The sequence below is a fragment of the Denticeps clupeoides genome, unplaced genomic scaffold, assembly GCF_900700375.1.
Source record: "Denticeps clupeoides unplaced genomic scaffold, fDenClu1.1, whole genome shotgun sequence".
Lineage (NCBI taxonomy): Eukaryota > Metazoa > Chordata > Actinopteri > Clupeiformes > Denticipitidae > Denticeps > Denticeps clupeoides.
This window is the reverse complement of record NW_021630004.1, coordinates 152,776-172,135: the sequence shown is the minus strand read 5'-3', so window position 1 is coordinate 172,135 and position 19,360 is coordinate 152,776. Positions and strand designations below refer to the sequence as shown.

General features: G+C 39.7%; 1 protein-coding gene across 1 annotated transcript in view; it reads left to right on the top strand.

Annotated features, from left to right (window-relative positions):
• pdzd8 (PDZ domain containing 8) overlaps positions 1–13,274 on the top strand; it is a 34,148-nt gene extending 20,874 nt beyond the window's left edge. Inside the window, exons 4-5 of the mRNA XM_028967594.1 lie at positions 5,307–5,469; positions 10,173–13,274. Coding sequence (XP_028823427.1) covers positions 5,307–5,469; positions 10,173–12,472 — 2,463 coding nt within the window. The 3' untranslated portion in view covers positions 12,473–13,274. The remainder of the gene's footprint in view (positions 1–5,306; positions 5,470–10,172) is intronic.
• Positions 13,275–19,360: the final 6,086 nt, after the last annotated feature.

The following is a 19,360-nucleotide window of genomic DNA, read 5'->3' as shown; positions in this document are numbered from 1 at the left end:
GACTTTGTGTTAGTGGTCTTCTTTCAGGATTTTGTAATCAATCCGAAGTTTGATGGGTAGCCAGTGCAGTGATTTAAAAGACCTGGGGGGTTTGGTCGATTTTTACGGGTTCTAGGCATTCTGAACTAGCTGGAGTTTACTTATTCACCTACTAGAACATCCACACATTAATGCATTGCATCAATCTAATCTTGATATGATAAAGGCGTGGACCAACTTTTCAGCATTGTGATCATATTTCTTTTCTTTGCTATATTTATAAGGTGAAAGAATGTGAATCGAATGAGAGACCGGTATCAATGAGGACACCTAGATCCTTTACTTCAGTACTTGGTGAGATAGAAAGGTTATCCAGAGTTATGATGTAGTCAGACAGTTTACATCTGGCAGACCTGAACTAGGAGAGGGCTATTCCCTTAATCCCAACAATATTCTGTAACCTGTCAAGGAGAATAGCGCTGTCTCAGTACTATGGTGAGGTCTAAATCCTGACTGAAATACTTCATGCTGTGTAGGTAAGCACACAGCTGCTTGGGCCTATTTGAAAAATTTCAACATAAACGAGAGGTTGATTATTGGTGTATAGTTTGAAATCTGACTGCGATCAAGAGAAGATTTTCGATAGCACTATCAACAAAGCTGTTTTTTTTTTTTTTTTTTTTTTTTTTTTTTTAATCTTCTCTATTCGTAACTATTTCAGCATTAAAGTACATAAAATTGTTGCTAATATTATTATATAGAGTGATTTTAATATCTTATTCTATCTGTTTTATTCCTTGTTAGTTTAGCTATATTATTAAACAGTATTCCATGTTAAGATAGATATATTACTAGCTATATTATTAATCGTATTCCATGTTGATACGATCAATTTACTTCAAAGCCATTTACTTTCTAATTTCCAGGTGGTCTGGTTTAGTGTGCATGTGTGATTACCAACATATTAACTTTTTATATCTGACTATTTTCCTTTTCAGGGGAGCAACATTATCTAACGTACTATAGTGTGTCAGTTTTTAGCATTTAGCCACTTGGTCGAGGGTGGGTGGATCAATGGGATTCAATCTGGTAGGAAAATAATAAACATCTGCACTGTACTTGATGTAATTTTCCATTTGCCTCTATTTTGTGAGTACATTTTTTTTTGTTGTTTTTGAAATCGTTCATTTTACTTTTACTCAAGGGGCAGTGGATGGCCTAAGCAACGCACCGTCCCCGCGCACTGCTCCCTGGGTGCCTTTCATGGCTGCCCACTCTACACTGAGGGTGATGGGTTAAATTCAGCAGACTAATTTTGTTGTGTGCAATGTGTGCTGTGCTTCAGAGTTTTACAATGACTTTCACGTCACAGTTTTGGATATTTTGTTTGATTATTTGTATTGTAATGTTTTAGTTGGACCATACAATTCACAATTTAGCACTTTTGCCAAATCCATGACGTGAAAATTTTTTAAAATAAATAAAAATAAACAAAAATGTATTTGCGAGTGTCTGTGTACATATAATATAAGTAAGAGTAGATATGTATGCACACATATTGCACATAATATACACATTGAACATAAGAAAAGCAAAAATGTTATTGGATGTGTGTGTTTGTCAGAGTAGGTCCTATTATATTTTGTTTAACTGAGTCTAGTATAGACAGGAATGCTGTTCCTAGCGAGTCTTCTAATTTATCACAGTGGATGTTAAAGTCGCCGACAATTAGGGCTTTATCCACAGATACAACCAGGTTAGAAACAAAGTCCGTAAATTCACTAAGAAACTGAGTAAGGTCCAGGGGGTCTATAAATAATAATTAGTGGAATAAAGTTATGTTTTTTTATTTTGTGAGACTACATAGGTAATGTTCGTTTAGTCAATCTCATAAGAATTAAATCCATATCTGGCTTTATTACTGCGATGCCACCTCCTCTTCCAGTTAAGCGAGGTTGGTGTACATAGCTGTATTCAGGAGGACTAGACTCGTTTAATGCTACAAATTCATTAACCAAGTTTTGTTCAGGCCCCATAAATCAAACCTCTGATCTGTAATAATTTCATTAACAATGAGCGCTATATATAAGTAGGAATCAGTAGGAATGATAATAATGGTTAATAAGTTGCTGAAAGTCACCTTGCCCTGCCCGGGGAACTGACCGTGTCAGCATATTTCTGCATTCTATTATTAATCTTTCGGTTTCTTGTTTGAGCTCTTGTTTAAATATAGTGAGGTAAAGACAGTGTCAATATTGTACATGCTGGGTGGCTCTACGCAAAAGGCAGACACTCTGCCGCCTGGTCTCAGCTCTGGCGAGACAGATTCGTTTTTTTGGTTCTAAGGCTATGAGAGTCCGATTTTTTGATAACTGAGTGGCGCCCGCCCAGTTGGGGTGGATGCCATCTCGCCCAAAAAGACCAGGCTTCCCCCTAAATGTTGGCCTGTTATTTATCAAATCCACTTTATTTTTTGGACACCACTCCGACAACCAGCGATTTATATCGAGGAGCAGCTACAGGTCTCGTTGCTACGCCAAAACTGATGTAAAGGGCAGGAACACACCAAACAGTACCGGAAACTCAAGGTTTGATCTGGTGAAGGTGCTGGAGTTTAGATACTTGGGCTCAATTGTCCAGAGCAATGGGAGGTGTGAAAGACAGCTGCTGCTATTTGGGTTGGAGACTTTTTTTGGCATTGATGAAAACAGAGTTGGAGGTGGCAGAGCTAAAGATGACGAGGATGGATAGGATTAAGAATGAGTGCATTAGAGGAACAATCAGGGTTGGATGTTTTGGAGACAGTCAGAGAGGCAAGATTGCCTTAGTTTTAGCATGTGCGCTGATTATTTGGGAGAAGGATACGGAGAATGGAGCTACCAGGCAGGAGGATAAGAGGAAGGCCTATTAGGAGGTTTATGGTGAGAGAACATGCAGGTGGTTGGTGTGGAAGAGAAAGATGCAGAGTGTAGGGATCAAATTGAGATGACTGATCCGCCGTGGCGACCCCAAACGTGAGCAGCCGAAAGTAAAATGTAGAAAAACAAAGATCTTGGATATTGTTTGGTGGTCTTACACCATTTCATGATATTCACTTTTTTTATATTTTGTCTGTCCTGGACCATCAAATGACATTGAAAAAAAAGTAATAGGTCATAATAGGTAAGTAATAGGTGGTAGTAGCCTAGTGGGTAAGACACTCGCCTGTGAACCAGAAGACCCAGGTTCGAATCCCACTTACTACCATCGTGTCCCTGAGCAAGACACTTAACCTTAAGTTGCTCCAGGGAGACTGTCCCTGTAACTACTGATTGTAAGTCGCTCTGGATAAGGGCGTCTGGTAAATGCTGTAAATGTAAATGTATAATCGTTCTCATTTTAAATGACTGGAAGGACGATGGTGAGAGCCTTTTGCTGATTTCTGTTGTCAGAGCTCTTTCCTCCCTCTGTTATCCACACATGTTTAACTTGATTAATCCTCAAAGAGGAAGTTATAGCAAATGACAAGTGGGTAAATTGCAGCCATCCATCATTGAGAATATTGCATTTCATGCTATATTCATCTGCTTATGTACGCTCTCACACACACACACACACACACACACACTGGGCAAAAGTCAACTGAAAATGTTTCAATTGTCCTACCAGTTGGCCTTACTGTTAGATATAAAGAATGTGTTTAAAAAATATTACATTTAGCAAAACTAAAGTTGTGTGCCTTGAATTATCTGGGGAAACTGGGTTAAGGGCGGTGAAGTTTTTCCATAAAATGAGTCACTGTACAAATACGTTAAGACAGTGTTGAAAGCAGGACAACAGATGAACATCATAGAATATAAGAAGATTAATATGGTATGATTATAACATTAAAGTAATAGAACTGTAGTGCAATAAGTAAAATAATGCAGAAAGTATATTTACACCTTCAGTAAATAGTCCTCAAAAAAAATGATTTAGCAATGAATCACAGCACAAACAAATGACATTTTCAATAACTTAAACTCTACTCGAAAACTCTTTATGTTATTGGTAACAATGCCATCAACAAATGGAAGCAGGTCTTGACAAGTCATCAAAGCCTATTGTGGGTTGGTCATTTTTCTATTCAATTCCAATTACTTAAAAAAAAATTTAATTGTAATACAATTGGACACACCTTCTCATTCAATGTGTTTTCTTTATTTTCATGACCATTTACATTGGTAGATTCTCACTGAAGGCATCAAGCTCTGTTGCACTACATTGTTCACATTGTTTATGTGGTTTGCACTCTCCACCATGTGCCCTTATTTGTATATTGTGTTTTAAAATGTTATACATTTGCTTATTTTTATACCTTTGTATTTAATGTTACTGTTTGTATTTAATGTTACTTGTAAGCACCATGGGTCTGAGTAATGCAATTTCAATTCTCTGTATGTCCTGTACATGTGGCAGAATTGACAATAAAGCTGACTTTGGGGGGGGAAAAAAAAAAATAAAAAAAAATAACTATGAATGACCACATGTGGAATTATGTACTTAACAAAAAGTGGAGACCTGACCTCCACAGTCAAAGGACCTGAACCCATTTGAGATGGTTTGGGGTGAGCTGGACCGCAGAAGGAAGGTAAAGGGGCCAACAAGTGCTAAACACCTCTGGGTAATCAGAGCAAAGAAACTAGAATATAAAACATGTTTTCACTTATTTCACCTTTTTTTGTTAAGTACAGAACTCCACATGTGTTCATTCATAGTTTTGATGCCTTCAGTGAGAATCTACCAACGTAAATGGTCCTGAAAATAAAGAAAACGCGTTGAACGAGAAGGTTTGAATATATAGAAACACACACCCACACACAAATATATATATATATATATATACACACACACACACACATACATACAAACACATACAGGATGGGTCATTTATATGGATCCACCTTAATAAAATGGGAATGGTTGGTGATATTAACGTCCTGTTTGTGGCACATTAGTATATGTGAGGGGGCAAACTTTTCAAGATGGGTGGTGACCATAGTGGCTATTTTGAAGTCGGCCATTGGATCCAACATTTGTTTTTTCAATAGGAAGAGGGTCGTGTGACACATCAAATTTATTGGTAATTTCACAAGGAAAACAATGGTTTTAACGTAACTTTATTCTTTCATGAGTTATTTACAAGTTTCTGACCACTTATGAAATGTGTTCAATGTCACCAAACATTCCCATTTTATTAAGGTGTATCCATATACATGGCCCACCCTGTGTGTGTGTGAGAGAGAGTGAGAGAGAGAGAGAGAGTGCCTACTATGATGTGTAATATGCATTGTTTTTGTGTGTTGCAGACTGAAGTGGTTAAAGGTCCATCAGGCAGTGTGGGAATGACCTTTAGGCAAGTCCCGGCCAATGAGGGCGATGCTGTGCATGTCAGCATTGAGACGGTTATGCCCAACTCTCCTGCTGCCCTGGCTGACCTGCAGAAAGGAGACCGTCTCATCGCCATTGGAGGTCAGATGTGACTGAGATGTTATAGATTGATTATTTTATTTTAAATTTAACCACAATGTAACATTTATTCTTTGGCCTGCATTTTACCTTTCAGAATGTGAAGCAGATTTATACACGAACCTTTGTTGTACCTCATTAGTGGACTGAGATCTGTGCATTCAATTGCTTTCAACACACTTTTCATGGAATAAGCTTGTGATTGAGTCGGCTACATGACAAATGTGTGCATTTTGTGCACAAGGGCATAACTTCTTCTGCTATTATGGTTGATAAACAGTGGTTAAAATAAGTATTGAACATATCACCAATGAAGATGCTATTTAAATGATGACCCATCCAATTCACACATGCAAAGAAATCAAACCATAAATTAAATTGTGTAATGAAACTGAATGACACAGGGGAAAAAACATTGAGCACGCTTACAAAACCCTTTTTGGTTATGACCGCTTCGTTATGCGTTGATCAAATGGGATTTTGGCCGGTTCTTCCACACAGTCTTCAAATTGTCCCCTTCAACCAACTCAGAATTTTTCTGTAGGATTTCTGTAGGATTCATGGCAGGTTATATGCTGGGCCATTCTAACAGCTTTATTTTCTTACTCTAAAAACAATTAAGAGTTTCACTTTTCTGTGGTTTTGATCATTGTTTTCCTAAAACGTCCACCCTTGATTCATCCTTATCATTCTGATGGGTGACACAAAGAATGTCTCTACATATTTCCATTTATCCATCCATCCATCCACCCCACATCATGATGTTCAAACTTTAATGTTGAGGTTTAAATGCAGTGCCTGTTGACCTACAGACACAGGGTGTATTATTGCATCCAGTGAATTCAATTTTGATCTTATCTGACCACACTATAGTCTACCAGAATTTTACAGGTTTGTGCTTAAATGGGCAGTGGTGGCTTAGTGGGTATGAAAGTGGACCCTTTATCCAATGGTTCTGGGTTCAAATCCCAAACAGCCAAGGTGCCACTTATGAACCCTTGATCAGAGACCAGATTTCACTCTGTGCACTGGGTGCTGTTCTGTGTTAAGTTAATCACTTTCAAAGAGAAATGTGTTTCAATACACCTTTTCTTCAGTGATCATGAGTGCATACAGGCCATGACACTTACTTATTGTTTTCTTTGGAATAATCTTGCAGGGAGCACCCAGTCATGGCTTTTTTATGGTGAAAAGATGTTCTTTGCACTTCAGGATTATGGCCCCAACCGTGCTCAGTGGAACCTTCAATAGTTTAGAAATTCATAATGAGATCCTACAACTCCTCACTTCATCCAACCCAAACACTTGTTCAATGGATCCAATCTGTTTCTCACAACCTCCTCACCTTCATCACATCCATCATGAATAAATCCATAAGATTTATTCCAACTTATCCCAACTGCCTTCAACTGGGCTAGAATAATTTCAATCCAATCCCTCATATATGTCCAACTGCAGACCAGTCTCTGTCCTCCCCAGTCACATTTTCTGATCACTCTACAGATACTGCTCTTCTGGCGATTACAGAGAAATTACATGCTGCAATTTTCATCAGTTCTACTCTTTCTGGACCTTTCAGCAGTATTTTACAGAGTCAACTACATGACCCTCCTGACCAAGTTTAGGAGATTTGGAAGTAGTGGCTCTGTATGCCAGTGGATAGCTTCTTATCTTGATGAGCAATCTCATCATGTGACATATCAAGGAACTACATCTGATCATTGCAAGCTCTCTTCTGGCGTCCCTCGGGGCTCAGTACTTGGCCTTCTCCTGTTGTCCCTTTACACCAAATCTCTTGGATTATCCTAATAATCCAAACTCCCCGTCTCTTTTTCACCATCAGATGTACACAAGTCTGCCAAGATCTCTGCTTGCATGTCTGATATGTCATCCTTGATGGCGAATTTAACTATTCATCCCAGCTGATTGGCCTAAGGACACACTTCATGTAATAATCCTTTTGTAGTTCATGATCACACTGGAATAAAATGTTTGAGATGTGAGTGCATATGTATTTGAAGTGTGCATGTTTACTGATTTGATCTGATTCTTTATATCTTGTAGTACACAGGAATGACAGTGCATGTTTGAAAAACAGCCTCTTACAATCACACAATGTTTTAAAATGACAAGCCGATATTGAATAATTGCTGGATTTTAAGGAGAATAAAACAAGTCTATCCTTTTTTTCACCACTTAAAACAGGAGTATTGTAGCAGCTGGGTGCAGTCATTGGCAGCGTAGGAGATTTGTCCTTTGGTGTGGACATACTTTCTGTGTTCAGATTGGTGGTTTTATGGCACTTTCACACAGGGGGGTGTTATTATAAGTGATTTTAAGCAATTCTGTTGCAACCTATAAAAACCATGAACCTCGAGATTATTGGCCCTGACTGCTTGCTATACATGACCGCTCATTTACTGCACAGGCCAGTGTAAAAAAATAGTCGGGTTCAGGCTAAGATCTTCAGCTCTATCTGCGCCTAATGCGCCAACTGGTGTAATGCCAGGCATTACAGGGAAAGGTCAAACTAATGCAGTTATAATTATGGGCAATTTGGTGCTGATCTACGGCAGGCTGGATTAAAAAGACCAATGGGCCATATGTGGCCTGTGGGCCCATAGTTTGCCCACCCCTGGGTTAAATGCGGAGACCACATTTCACTGTGTGCAGTGCTGTAATTTTTCACATTGACAACTAATCACTTTGACTTCATTTCACTTTCCTCTCAAACACTTTTTCACATTTCCAATCTCTCTTACTCATACCGATTTTTTTCTCTTTAACATTTTAAGGATTTGTACATTTTTATAAACACATGGTCTGCTTCTAAGCACTACTTAACCTCTTCAGCTGATCCAGAGCACTGCAGCACATCATCTTCTCAACCTTCCCAATTTTTTTCAATCCACTCCATTGCTACATTCCATCCACTGCCTACCTGTAGCTGCCTGCATCATATTCCAAATACTGATGCTTGTCTACAAAGTCAACGACGTGTCTGCACCCTCCCACCTCAGACCACTCATCACTCCTCGCTTTACCACCATCTCTCAAGGTACCAGGAAAGCATTCATCTAGATACTTATGACTCTGCGGGTGGTGGAATGAACTTCCGCTTAATGTTAAAACAGCTGTGTCAAAAAAGGTCTTCAAACATGAGCTACAAACCTTTTTAGGAAATACTTAGTCATCTTAAATATATTTTTTAAAAGAAAATCTATTGCAATATTAAGCTAATGGTTTTGTACAGACTGGTCCCTAGTGAAACAAATGTTGTTAGTCTGCCATCTAATAATGATAGATTTCAGCTCTTTTCATGACTTTGCATGGCTTTTGCGCCTTCGTTCTTCATGTGTACTTCAATATTCATTTCTGTGTCATTCCATTCTATTACACATAACTTAGTTGTGTTGACGTTTGATTTCATGTTAATTAGTGTTTTAGTCTAGGTGATTTAGGACTAAATATCTATGTCAAGAAATCCTTTTGATATGATTTAAGATGAGACGAGACGTAAATGCTTGTCATATTGTATCTGGGTAAAATGCAACACAACCACCATTGAAAAAGCATCCTGCAATACTTTGTGTTTTGCTACTTGTAACGAAATCTTACAAATATTTCAGTGACCCCTTTCATGGTCGCTTCAGGCACAGAGGAAGTTATCTTTAATGTTACAACAAATTCACAACCGCTGTTAAGAGAAGGTTGCCCAGATAATTAGCATCAGTTTTTCACTGCTGAGTGTCTGTTGCCTAAACCTTTACAGCCTGTTCGCTGACAACACCTGTTCAGAACAAGTAGTCTCAATCATATTTCTTTATCACAGGATGAATAATCATCTCTCTTATTTTGCGAAATAGGCTAAATGATATTATTTAATTGTCTGTACTATGTATCAAATCTTTTATTCCACAAGTTACAACAATAACATCAAAGTAACATCAAAACTTGAGAACCCTCTGTCTAATTAGCCTTCACCTTCTACTTGGGGGATGGTCAATTTTTGATGTAAACAAGCTCAAGTATTTTAAATTTGCAATTGTTTTTTTAAACAAGAATTTCTAAGACAAAGCTATTCAGTTTCTTGTGAGTAAATCTACACAAACAGTAAAATTTACTGCAATGCAAGGTGGCGCCACCTAAAATCTTGCCTAGGGCTCTAAATTTGTTAGGGCCTGCCCTGAATAATATAATAATAACATCTTGTTTTAATTATGAAATGGGTATGACTAAAATGTAGCTTTTTTCTGTTCTACTAGGTGTGTGTACTATATTGAAAAAATATTAAAATTGACTAAAACTAGACTAAAGTGTACTCATGGATAATTCTGACTAAAATAAGACTAAAAAGCTCTGACTAGTCAACTTAACTAGACTAAAATTATTTTGGATGTGATTAATAATAACTAAAATGACAGTTTTACTCAAAAGACTAGACTAAAACCAAATCAGACCACCAAAAATAACTATCAATAGCACCTTTAAGAAATATATTTACTTACAAAATTGTTGATGTGTTCAATACTTGTTGCAGATACCTGTTGAATAATGGTTGTAATTGTATTGTTTTCTTATAGGCAGCAAAATTGTATTCAGTTTTTAGACCTTAAAGCAAAAACTAATTATGATTGAAATTGTTTATTTTATCAACAAATGATGTGTTTATGAGAGTCTGACAGTGCTTTTCTCATGAATACCAGGGATCAAGGTGACTTCCTCCGTGCAAGTGCCAAAGCTTCTGAAACAGGCTGGGGAAAGGGTGCAGGTCCTGTACGAGCGCCCTGTCAGGCCTCAGACCTCAAGCATGGGTGTTACCCCCCCACAGGAGTTGCTTAGTAGTCTGGAGGAACCAGGGCCTATGCCTCAACCAACCAGTTATGAGGAAGATCCTGCTCCCATTACTACTCTTGATATTATGGAGAACATGGAATCTGAATTTGAAGAGTTAATAGTTGAACACAAACTAGGTTCTCCAGCACCACATGTCAATGTGGAAGGAAAGGAGGATTTCCTGCTGACCATTAGCCAAAGCCCCAAAAAGACAGTGGCTACATTAGCTTCAAAACCCTTAGGTACAATCTCACCAATTCTTAATCGCAAGCTGAACTTGACTGGACTTCAATCTCCTTTGAAACCCATGCCTAAAGAAATACCAAAGGCCTCACCACATAAGATTGTTGATCAAATTGATGGACCACTTCGACCAACAGTTGTCCCTCCTGTACAGTTACCCTTTCCCCTGGCACGCCCCCCAGTGCCTCCCCGTCCACACATCAAGGTCCCCACAAACTCTGAAGCACAGAAGTTTTCAGACACATCCGATTCTGCTGTGGAAAAGACACCAGAGAAAAGCCCACCCTCCACTGCAAGCAATGGAGAAAAAACTACTTCTGAGAAATCTCCTGTGAAGCCCCCTGAGCCAAAGCCTGTAACCAAATCATTGGAACTTGCTGAGGACAACCCCACACCAATAACCAGTAAAAATGAAACACCCAAAGACAAGATTTCTGATAGTTCATGTACCACCAAGGACAGCTTAGATGAACAGGGATTTTGGGAATCTTCAGAAACTATGTATCGAAACAGAGTTGCACATTGGTCCAAGGCTTCAGTTGTGTTTGAAGTGGAGAGCCAGCACAGATACCTAAATGTAGCACTGTGGTGTAAGGATCCATTCAAGCTGGGAGGCCTGCTCTGTCTAGGGCATATCAGCTTGTGTCTTGAACATGTAGCCCTAGAATGTCTATCAACATCTTCATCTGAGTACCAAAGTTCCTTCCGACTGAATCCCCCAGAGCCACGAGCGAATGTGAGTCGCACAGCTTTGCGCAACCTCAGCACACACAAGGGCTTCAATGAGAAGCTTTGCTATGGAGATGTGACTCTCAACTTCACCTACTTAACTGAAGGGGAGCCTGACGTTCCTGTTGGCGGACCACATGAGCGTGAACAAGAAGGAAACAGCCAGGAGGATGATCCAAGAGAGAAAGAGCGAGACCAGACTCCAGCTGCAACTCAAGAGTACCTTGCTCCTCAGACTGTTGGTGAAGTCAGGCACAACTTCCAAGATACACAGTTCCAAAACCCAACATGGTGTGAATATTGCAAGAAGAAGGTTTGGACCAAGGCAGCGTCACAGTGCATACTCTGTGCATATGTGTGCCACAAGAAGTGCCAGGAAAAGTGCCTCACTGAGTACCCTCATTGCATGGCAGCCAATGAACGACGTGGCACTGATTCAGAGGCTAAATCTACTATCAATCGTGCCACAACTGGACTGACACGCCATATTTTGAACACCAGCTCTCGTCTGCTCAACTTGCGGCAGGTCCCTAAGGCAAAGCTGCATGAGCAAGTGTCCGAGACAGTCGCTGGTGTAGCTGAGCCCTCTCCGAAGCATACGCCAAACACTTCTGACAATGAAAGCAGTGACACTGAAACGTATGTGGGAGCCAGTCCTTCCAGACAACCTGGTGGAGGAAGCAGTGGAGCTAAATTAACATGCAAAGAAGGAGGACTAGATGACAGTGTTTTCATTGCAGTGAAAGAAATTGGCAGAGACTTGTATAGGGGTCTGCCACCGGATGAGCGCTCTCAGAAGCTGGAGCTGATGCTTGACAAGTTACAGCAGGAGATTGACCAGGAGCTAGAGCATAACAATGCCCTGCTGCAGGACGAACGAGAAGCCACTAATACTGTGGACTCTCGCAAAAAAATTCTCCTTACTGCTGCCCTGGCCAAGTCTGGTGAGAGACTTCAGGCTCTCACACTCCTCATGATTCATTACCGTGCCGGCATTGAGGACTTGGAATCAGTCGAAGGTACATCTCCATCTGAGATTCATGGTTTTTCCAAAGCCAAAACATTTGATAGTGTCCTGAAGGAAGAGGATGTGATGATAGAGAATGATGTATATGGTGGTGACATCTGCAGCCCTGTAGATCTAAGGTCACTTGAGGACATCACTGAAGAGCAGATTTGTGTGGAGGCACTTCCTTAATTAGAGATGGACTTGTCCCCCTAATGTGCTGATCCAAAATCAAATATGAGGAAATCCAAATCCTTGTCCGTCTCCCTCATTAAAGGGTAGTTTCATGAGTTCATGAGATCAACTTGATAGATTTTCCTTGCTTTCCTCTCTTACATCGGTATACTTCCATTCTGATATCAGCCAGAATATGAAAATGATAACTGTTATTGTTAGTTCAGTCATGGGTATAATGGATAAAATCCCCTTGCAATGGCTGGGGATACATTTATCTTAGAAACATCTGTTCTTTTACTGCCTTCAGAGAAATTCTCTGAGCCCATTCATCGTGAGGCACAAGGACACATTAACAGTTCACTGGACAATGAATTTAAAGTATCAAATGGCTAGGGTTGTGGATTTGGTAATTGGTTAGTAGCTGACTGTCTGAGTTTGTTTGATACACAATGCATTCATGTATATAGTGTGTGGTCACTGCAGCTACAGTTAATGTGTGTGTTACTGTCATAATATGTTTCTGCAACTTATCTTTATGTGCTTCCTTATCTCATAGTAGTTTCCAGTGTTCTGACTATGTCAGCCACTGGACTATGTTCTGACCATGTCACCATTTTCAGGCTCACCCATATGGCCTCATTCAGTTATTGTATGAGTCAACATTGTGGGTTTGGTTTTATTCCATGCTAACTGGGAATATGTTTTGTCCTTTAAAGGCTGCTAGGGAATTGCCCTCCTTTAAAATGTGCTGCAAGTTCTTTTTGCAAACATATCATATTTGCTTATGACCTTAGAGATTAAAAAAGTTGATCTAAAACAGAAGTCTGTTTCTTGTTCTGAATGTCTGGGGGAAAACATTTTTCCAGCAGATAAATATTTGAAACACTCTTTTTACGAACATGATCCACAGCTCATAGCTTTAGAGAATGTGTAGTATTACATACATTTTGTGGGTGCTCTGTCTTTTTGTCATTGTGATCAGATCACTACATATTGCACCCCAAATAAATGCATGGTAAGGAAATCAATTGCATGGGTGGGAAATAAATGTATCGGCTTTTATGCGACTTTGCCATTTTGGGTGGCAGTTTGCTTGTAGCAGTGACAGCTTGGTGCTAGTTTTATCTGAACACAAGTCTCAATCATTTGACATATATTTTTTAAAAATTTGCATTGCTTCAGATGTGATTGCGCTCTTTTAAATGGATAATGCTCTGTAGGCAATCATCTAAAAAAAAAAAAAAAAAAGGGAACCCACCCACTACAGCACCTGTCACACAACAAACTGCCCAGATCTGATCATTTTACACCAAGCAGGTGATCTTGTGGGTACCATGGACGGTACCATGAGAAGAACTCACGGGGAAGGCTTGCTAAATACCAAGAGTTGGTGGAGCATTGTGGAAGCTGACGCTGGCAGGTCCTCTGTGAGCCAATTGAAGTAGGCTGCAAGGGCTCTCAAGTTCTAAGAAGGTTTGGAGTACCTGGAACCTAGTGGCATATAGACAATATTAAATGCCCACTGCATTTTTAAGATGTTTGAATGCTGCCTGATGTTTTTTTTTATATTTGCTGCTGATTGTTTCTGAAAGGGAGAAAGGGCCACTTGAGTAATTACATTTTAAACTGGACTGAAGGCCAAAGTGTTTTCAGTTTAGATTTAAACACTGGGGCTCTCTGAATCCCGAAAACTGAGGAGCTTTATGCGTGATATATCTGCTCCCAGCTTTGACCCTTCACTATTTAGATTTTTTTTTTTTGTGTGTGTCTGCGTGTGTCCAATGTCTATATAAAAATCAGAAAAAGATTAATCAAATGAATCACTGTGATGACCCCAATAAACAATTTACAGGTCACAATTCATGAGAATGCACAATACATTCACACATTTGAGTGTCGCTTGCACCTCTATTCTGAACATGGCAAACCGATTACACACGTTGGTGGTCATCAATAGTTTAAACCAGCAAACTAGTTCTTATAGATGGGTAGGTGACGTAACTCTGCGTACGTCTCCTTCGACCCCGTCCCTTCCAGGGAGGTTGGTGCACCATCCGGTAGCGTGGTTGTCCTGAGCGAAGGCTGCGAAGTTAAATTAAGGTCTTAATTTTACAAGGTCTCATTGTGCCTGTCTGAAGGTACAATGGGGGTTTTGTATCTGAGCTTGGGTCCTTTACAGCCGAAGTCCCATTAAAACTGGGACTGGTTTCTAGGTAATCCGCATTTGGGAGGTAGGAAATCGCTGTAGCCTTTTGTTTGATGTGTATAACAGGATCCTCCGGTTTTAATTGTCACCTCCTCGTAGTTTTCTGTGGAATGTACAGCTGATTACTAGTAGAGTGGTTTCACCACCAGTCCAGCCTTCAGGAGGTAGGATTCTCCTCTTTTTTTGTGGTATATTTCATTATATATGGCTGCATGTGTCTGGATTTAGTGTGTGTGTGTGTGTGTCTGGGGGGGGGGTTAGTCAGGATCCCATCATTTGGGACTGGGTACCTCCATCAGCAGGTAGAAGGTAGGAAGCCTAGTGTTTTTAATGTTTTGGTTTACATTAGGGCTGCACGATTTGGGGAAAAAGACATATTGCGATTATTGAGATCAATATTGCGATATGCGATTGCGATGTGATAAAAGGCACTTGCTTGTACATCAATGAAAAGTCGCATACTAATAGAGAAATGTTTAATTTCAAAGTGAAACATACAAACTACTTATAACAACTTTCAAAATACAATATTCTACAAAATTAAATAATCACAAAAACTCTTTTACCTTACTGTTAAGATTTGTAAACTGAGGTAAATTTCTTTAGGAAACCTTCAAAGTTTTAGAAGTTAACTAAACAGCTAAGAACAGTCTAAATAGTTAATGCCTACGTTTAGCCACAACGTTGTTTGGAGGCTGACTTGAACACAGGAATGCATAGCTTCGCTAGCTTAGCCTAGCTTAGCTAAGGTTAAGACTTATAAAACGGGACTTTATAATGGCCAAATATATTCAAAACAATTGTCCAGCCTTACCTATGAAATGTAATCCCCCGGGATCTGTTTTGGTGCGTACAGCGGTTTGTACAGCCCCAAGCAGCACAAGAGTGAGGCATTTTTATGCACTTCTCTCCATAGACACGTATATGCTTCACTCCACAGCAGAGCCTCTCGCAATATGGCGGCGACGCTGACGTACCATGTGTCTCCGAATCGAAAGTCATGTGACCAAACACGTCACATCCGTGATGTGAGACGTGAGATGTGAGACTTCAGTCAGCTCGCAAACTTTGAGAGAATGGATCGGCAACATATCCGATCCAATCCATGTACTAATCATTTAAATCACAGCTTTTTGCGTTCATGTAATCACACAGACTGAAATCGCGATTACGATTGCGATTAGATTAATCGTGCAGCACTAGTTTACATTTACAGCATTTATCAGACGCCCTTATCAAGAGCGATCAGTAGTTACAGGGACAGTCCCCCCCTGGAGACATTTTTTTGTCCTTATCTCATCTTAAAATTGTTTTGCTTTTCATGAGGAGCCATTTGGTAAGCCAAGTGGTCAATCTGGGTGGGAAGTCCACAATTACCATGTAGTGTCTCCCTTTTCCTATTTCTCCCTGTTGTGGTAAGCTGAATTTTGCTTTGTTTATTTTATGCTTTTTAATAAACTTTTGGATTTATTTGTAATCATGTTTCAGGCCTGTTGATGTGAACGAATCTGTGTTTTTCATTTCGAGTCTTTCATTTCATTCATAGTCTCCTACTCGTGCTCCTGCTCTGTTCTGCCACACAAACTTTTGAGAATCTTTGTACCCTGTTTTTCAGGGTAAGAAGACCACCCTTCTGGAAAAAAAGTTATCTAAACTGCGTTAATGAAGTCAACCCTGTAGGAGTTGACTAGTGATGTGCGGTGTCGTGTGAAATGTGTTTAATCTCTGCATCCGAGGGGGCGTTCGTTCTGTGCAATAATAATGCGATTCCATGGGGTTGGTCTCTCCAACATTGCATATAGCTCCAAAAGCACACATCTAGGCCATTTAAATTGTCTTATGAGCCAGGCATCATCATCAGCCAAAAGATCTTTTTGGTCCGTAAACACCCATTCTCTTCTAATTCTGCTGTAGGCATAATCTTCGAACAACGGCAGTGCATCCATTATGTTATGTTATGTTATGTTATGCTGTGTCCAAATGTTCGTGATAATCATGACCAAAACACATCCAACATGTCAACAGCTGCAGCGCAGATTACTTTACTTGGCAGACGGTATTATCCAAAGCGACGTACACCAGCAATTCTCATTCGGTTTCTATAGATTGTGAGTTACAAAACTGAGAGCCCTGATAATGAGCCCCTGATAAGATTAAAGGTGTGGGTTAAGATAAGATTTAATTTGAAATATATATTTTACTTGGACACGCCTTCTCATTCAATGTGTTTTCTTTATTTTTATGACCATTTACGTTGGTAGATTCTCACTAAGGGTTCAAACAAAAAAAGGTGAAATAAGTGAAAACATGTTTTATATTCTAGTTTCTTTGCTCTGATTACTGCTTTACACACTCTTGGCATTCTCTCGATGAGCTTCAAGAGGTCGTCACCTGAAATGCTTCTCCAACAGTCTTGAAGGAGTTCCCAGAGGTGTTTAGCACTTGTTGGTCCAGCTCACCCCAAACCATCTGGATTGGGTTCAGGTCCAGTGACTGTGGACGGCAGGTCATCTGCCACAGCACTCCATCACTCTCCTTCTTGGTCTAATAGCCCTTAAACAGCCTGGAGGTGTGTTTGTGGTCAAATTAAATGATTGTCCAACTAAACACAAACTGGATGGGATGGCAGGTTGCTGCAGGATGCTGTGGTAGCCATGCTGGTTCAGTGTGCTTTCAATTTGGAATAAATACCAAACAGTGTCACCAGCAAAACACCCCCACACCATCACACCTTCTCCTCCATGCTTCACAAGGGGAACCAGGCATGTGGACAAAGCACAGATTTACACGGGTCTAATGTCCATGAATTGTATGAATTTTAACAGTTGTCCAATAGGACTGTTGGCTGTGTAGTAACCTGACCTCTCACAACACAACTGATGGTCCCAACCCCATTAATAAATCAGAGCAAAGAAAGTAGGATATAAAACATGGTTTCACTTATTTCACCTTTTTTTATTAAGTACATAACTCCACATGTGTTCATTCATAGTTTTGATGCCTTCAGTGAGAATCTACCAACGTCATGAAAATAAAGAAAACACGTTAAACGAGAAGGTGTCCAAACTTTTGGCCTGTATTGTATAATAGAGCTCAAAGGATTTTCCTTCAAAGACAGAATAAAATTAATCCCGTAAGCAATCTGACTGAGGGCTTAATTCAAAGTGTGGCTGCAGTAAATGAAGTGTACAAAATAAATAATTTTTTACAAGAACACTACCCACAATGCTTACCAGTGCTGAGAGTTTACACAGTGCAGTAATGTTCATGCTATAGTTAAAGAAACACTGCAGACTACAAAAAGTAGTCAAGGAAGAAAACTGATCATCATGTGGATAGCAGAGTCACTTACAGAGAGAAGGTAAGGCAGCAGAGACACTTTTCTGCTGGAAAACCTTGGCCCATGCATTAATGTGGATGTTACTTTGACATGAACTACACTTATCTAACAATGTTGCATATCTGGAGATCTTCATTCTCCAGATCTTTCAAAATAGTAACTTCTTTCTATTATCCAGTGCATCCGAGAGTCATTTACAGCGTTCACATCACCGGAATTGTGATGGAGCTGGAGAGGTGCTGCAAAGGGGAATGGGCCAAATTGGCCAAGGATACGTGTGCCAAGTTTGTAACATCATATTCAGAACTTGTTCTAATTGCTGCTAAAGGTGCATTGACAAAGTATTGAGCAAAGTATGTGTATACTTATATACATGTGATTTCTCAGATTTTTTATTTTTAATAGATTTGCCAATTGTCATTATGGGGTGTTGTGTGTAGAGTTCTGAGGAAAAAAATGGATTTAATCCATTTTGGAATGTGTCATAACAAATAACATTATAAAAAAGTGCTGTGATTACTTTGAGGATGCACTGTATGTGTCTTATGCCTTATGGAAACAGTAGCATTTCAACGATGTCATCAACTTTATTAACAGAAAATCATAAATTAGACATTTGAAGAGGAGGGCACCATCAGAGAATTGACATTAAAACTTAATCGAGCCTCCTTTTGCAAATACAGCAGCATCTAAACACAGATAACATTAAAAAACGTACGGATTGTGGATGGAAGCATTCAAAATCTCTCCAGTCAGTTTGATGGCTGCCCAGCATAGACATCCTGCTTCAAATCATCCCATAGATTTCGATGATATTCAAATCAGGGGACTGTGATGGCGATTCCAGAACATTGTTCTTCTCCCTCTGCATGACTGTCTATACGGATTTCGAACTGTATTTTGGGTTGTTGCCTTGTTTGAATAGTCAACCCCTGCATAACGTCAACTTTGTGACTGATGCTTGAACGTGTTCCAAGAATTTGATTGATATTGGCTGAATGAACCTGAACCTTGACTTTAAGGACTCCAGCCAGTCCCACAGAACCTCCGCTACGTTTGACCCATTGAGTAAATTTTGGGTCTCATTTTTTTTACATTTACCAGACGCCCTTATCCAGAGCGAACTTACAATCAGTAGTTACAGGGACAGGCCCAGATGGAGCAACTGACTGTTAAGTGTATGCTCAAGTACACAATAAGTTATTTGGTCACAAACAAAAAGTGCCTTGCATGGCAGAAGAAGAACCCCACATTCCAAGAGGCAGACAGTAGCTTAGTTTCTGTGAACCAGAAGGCTTGTCAAAAAAAGCTTTTGCATAAAAGTTACTCAGTTTATGGCATGAGTGCAGTAAACGTG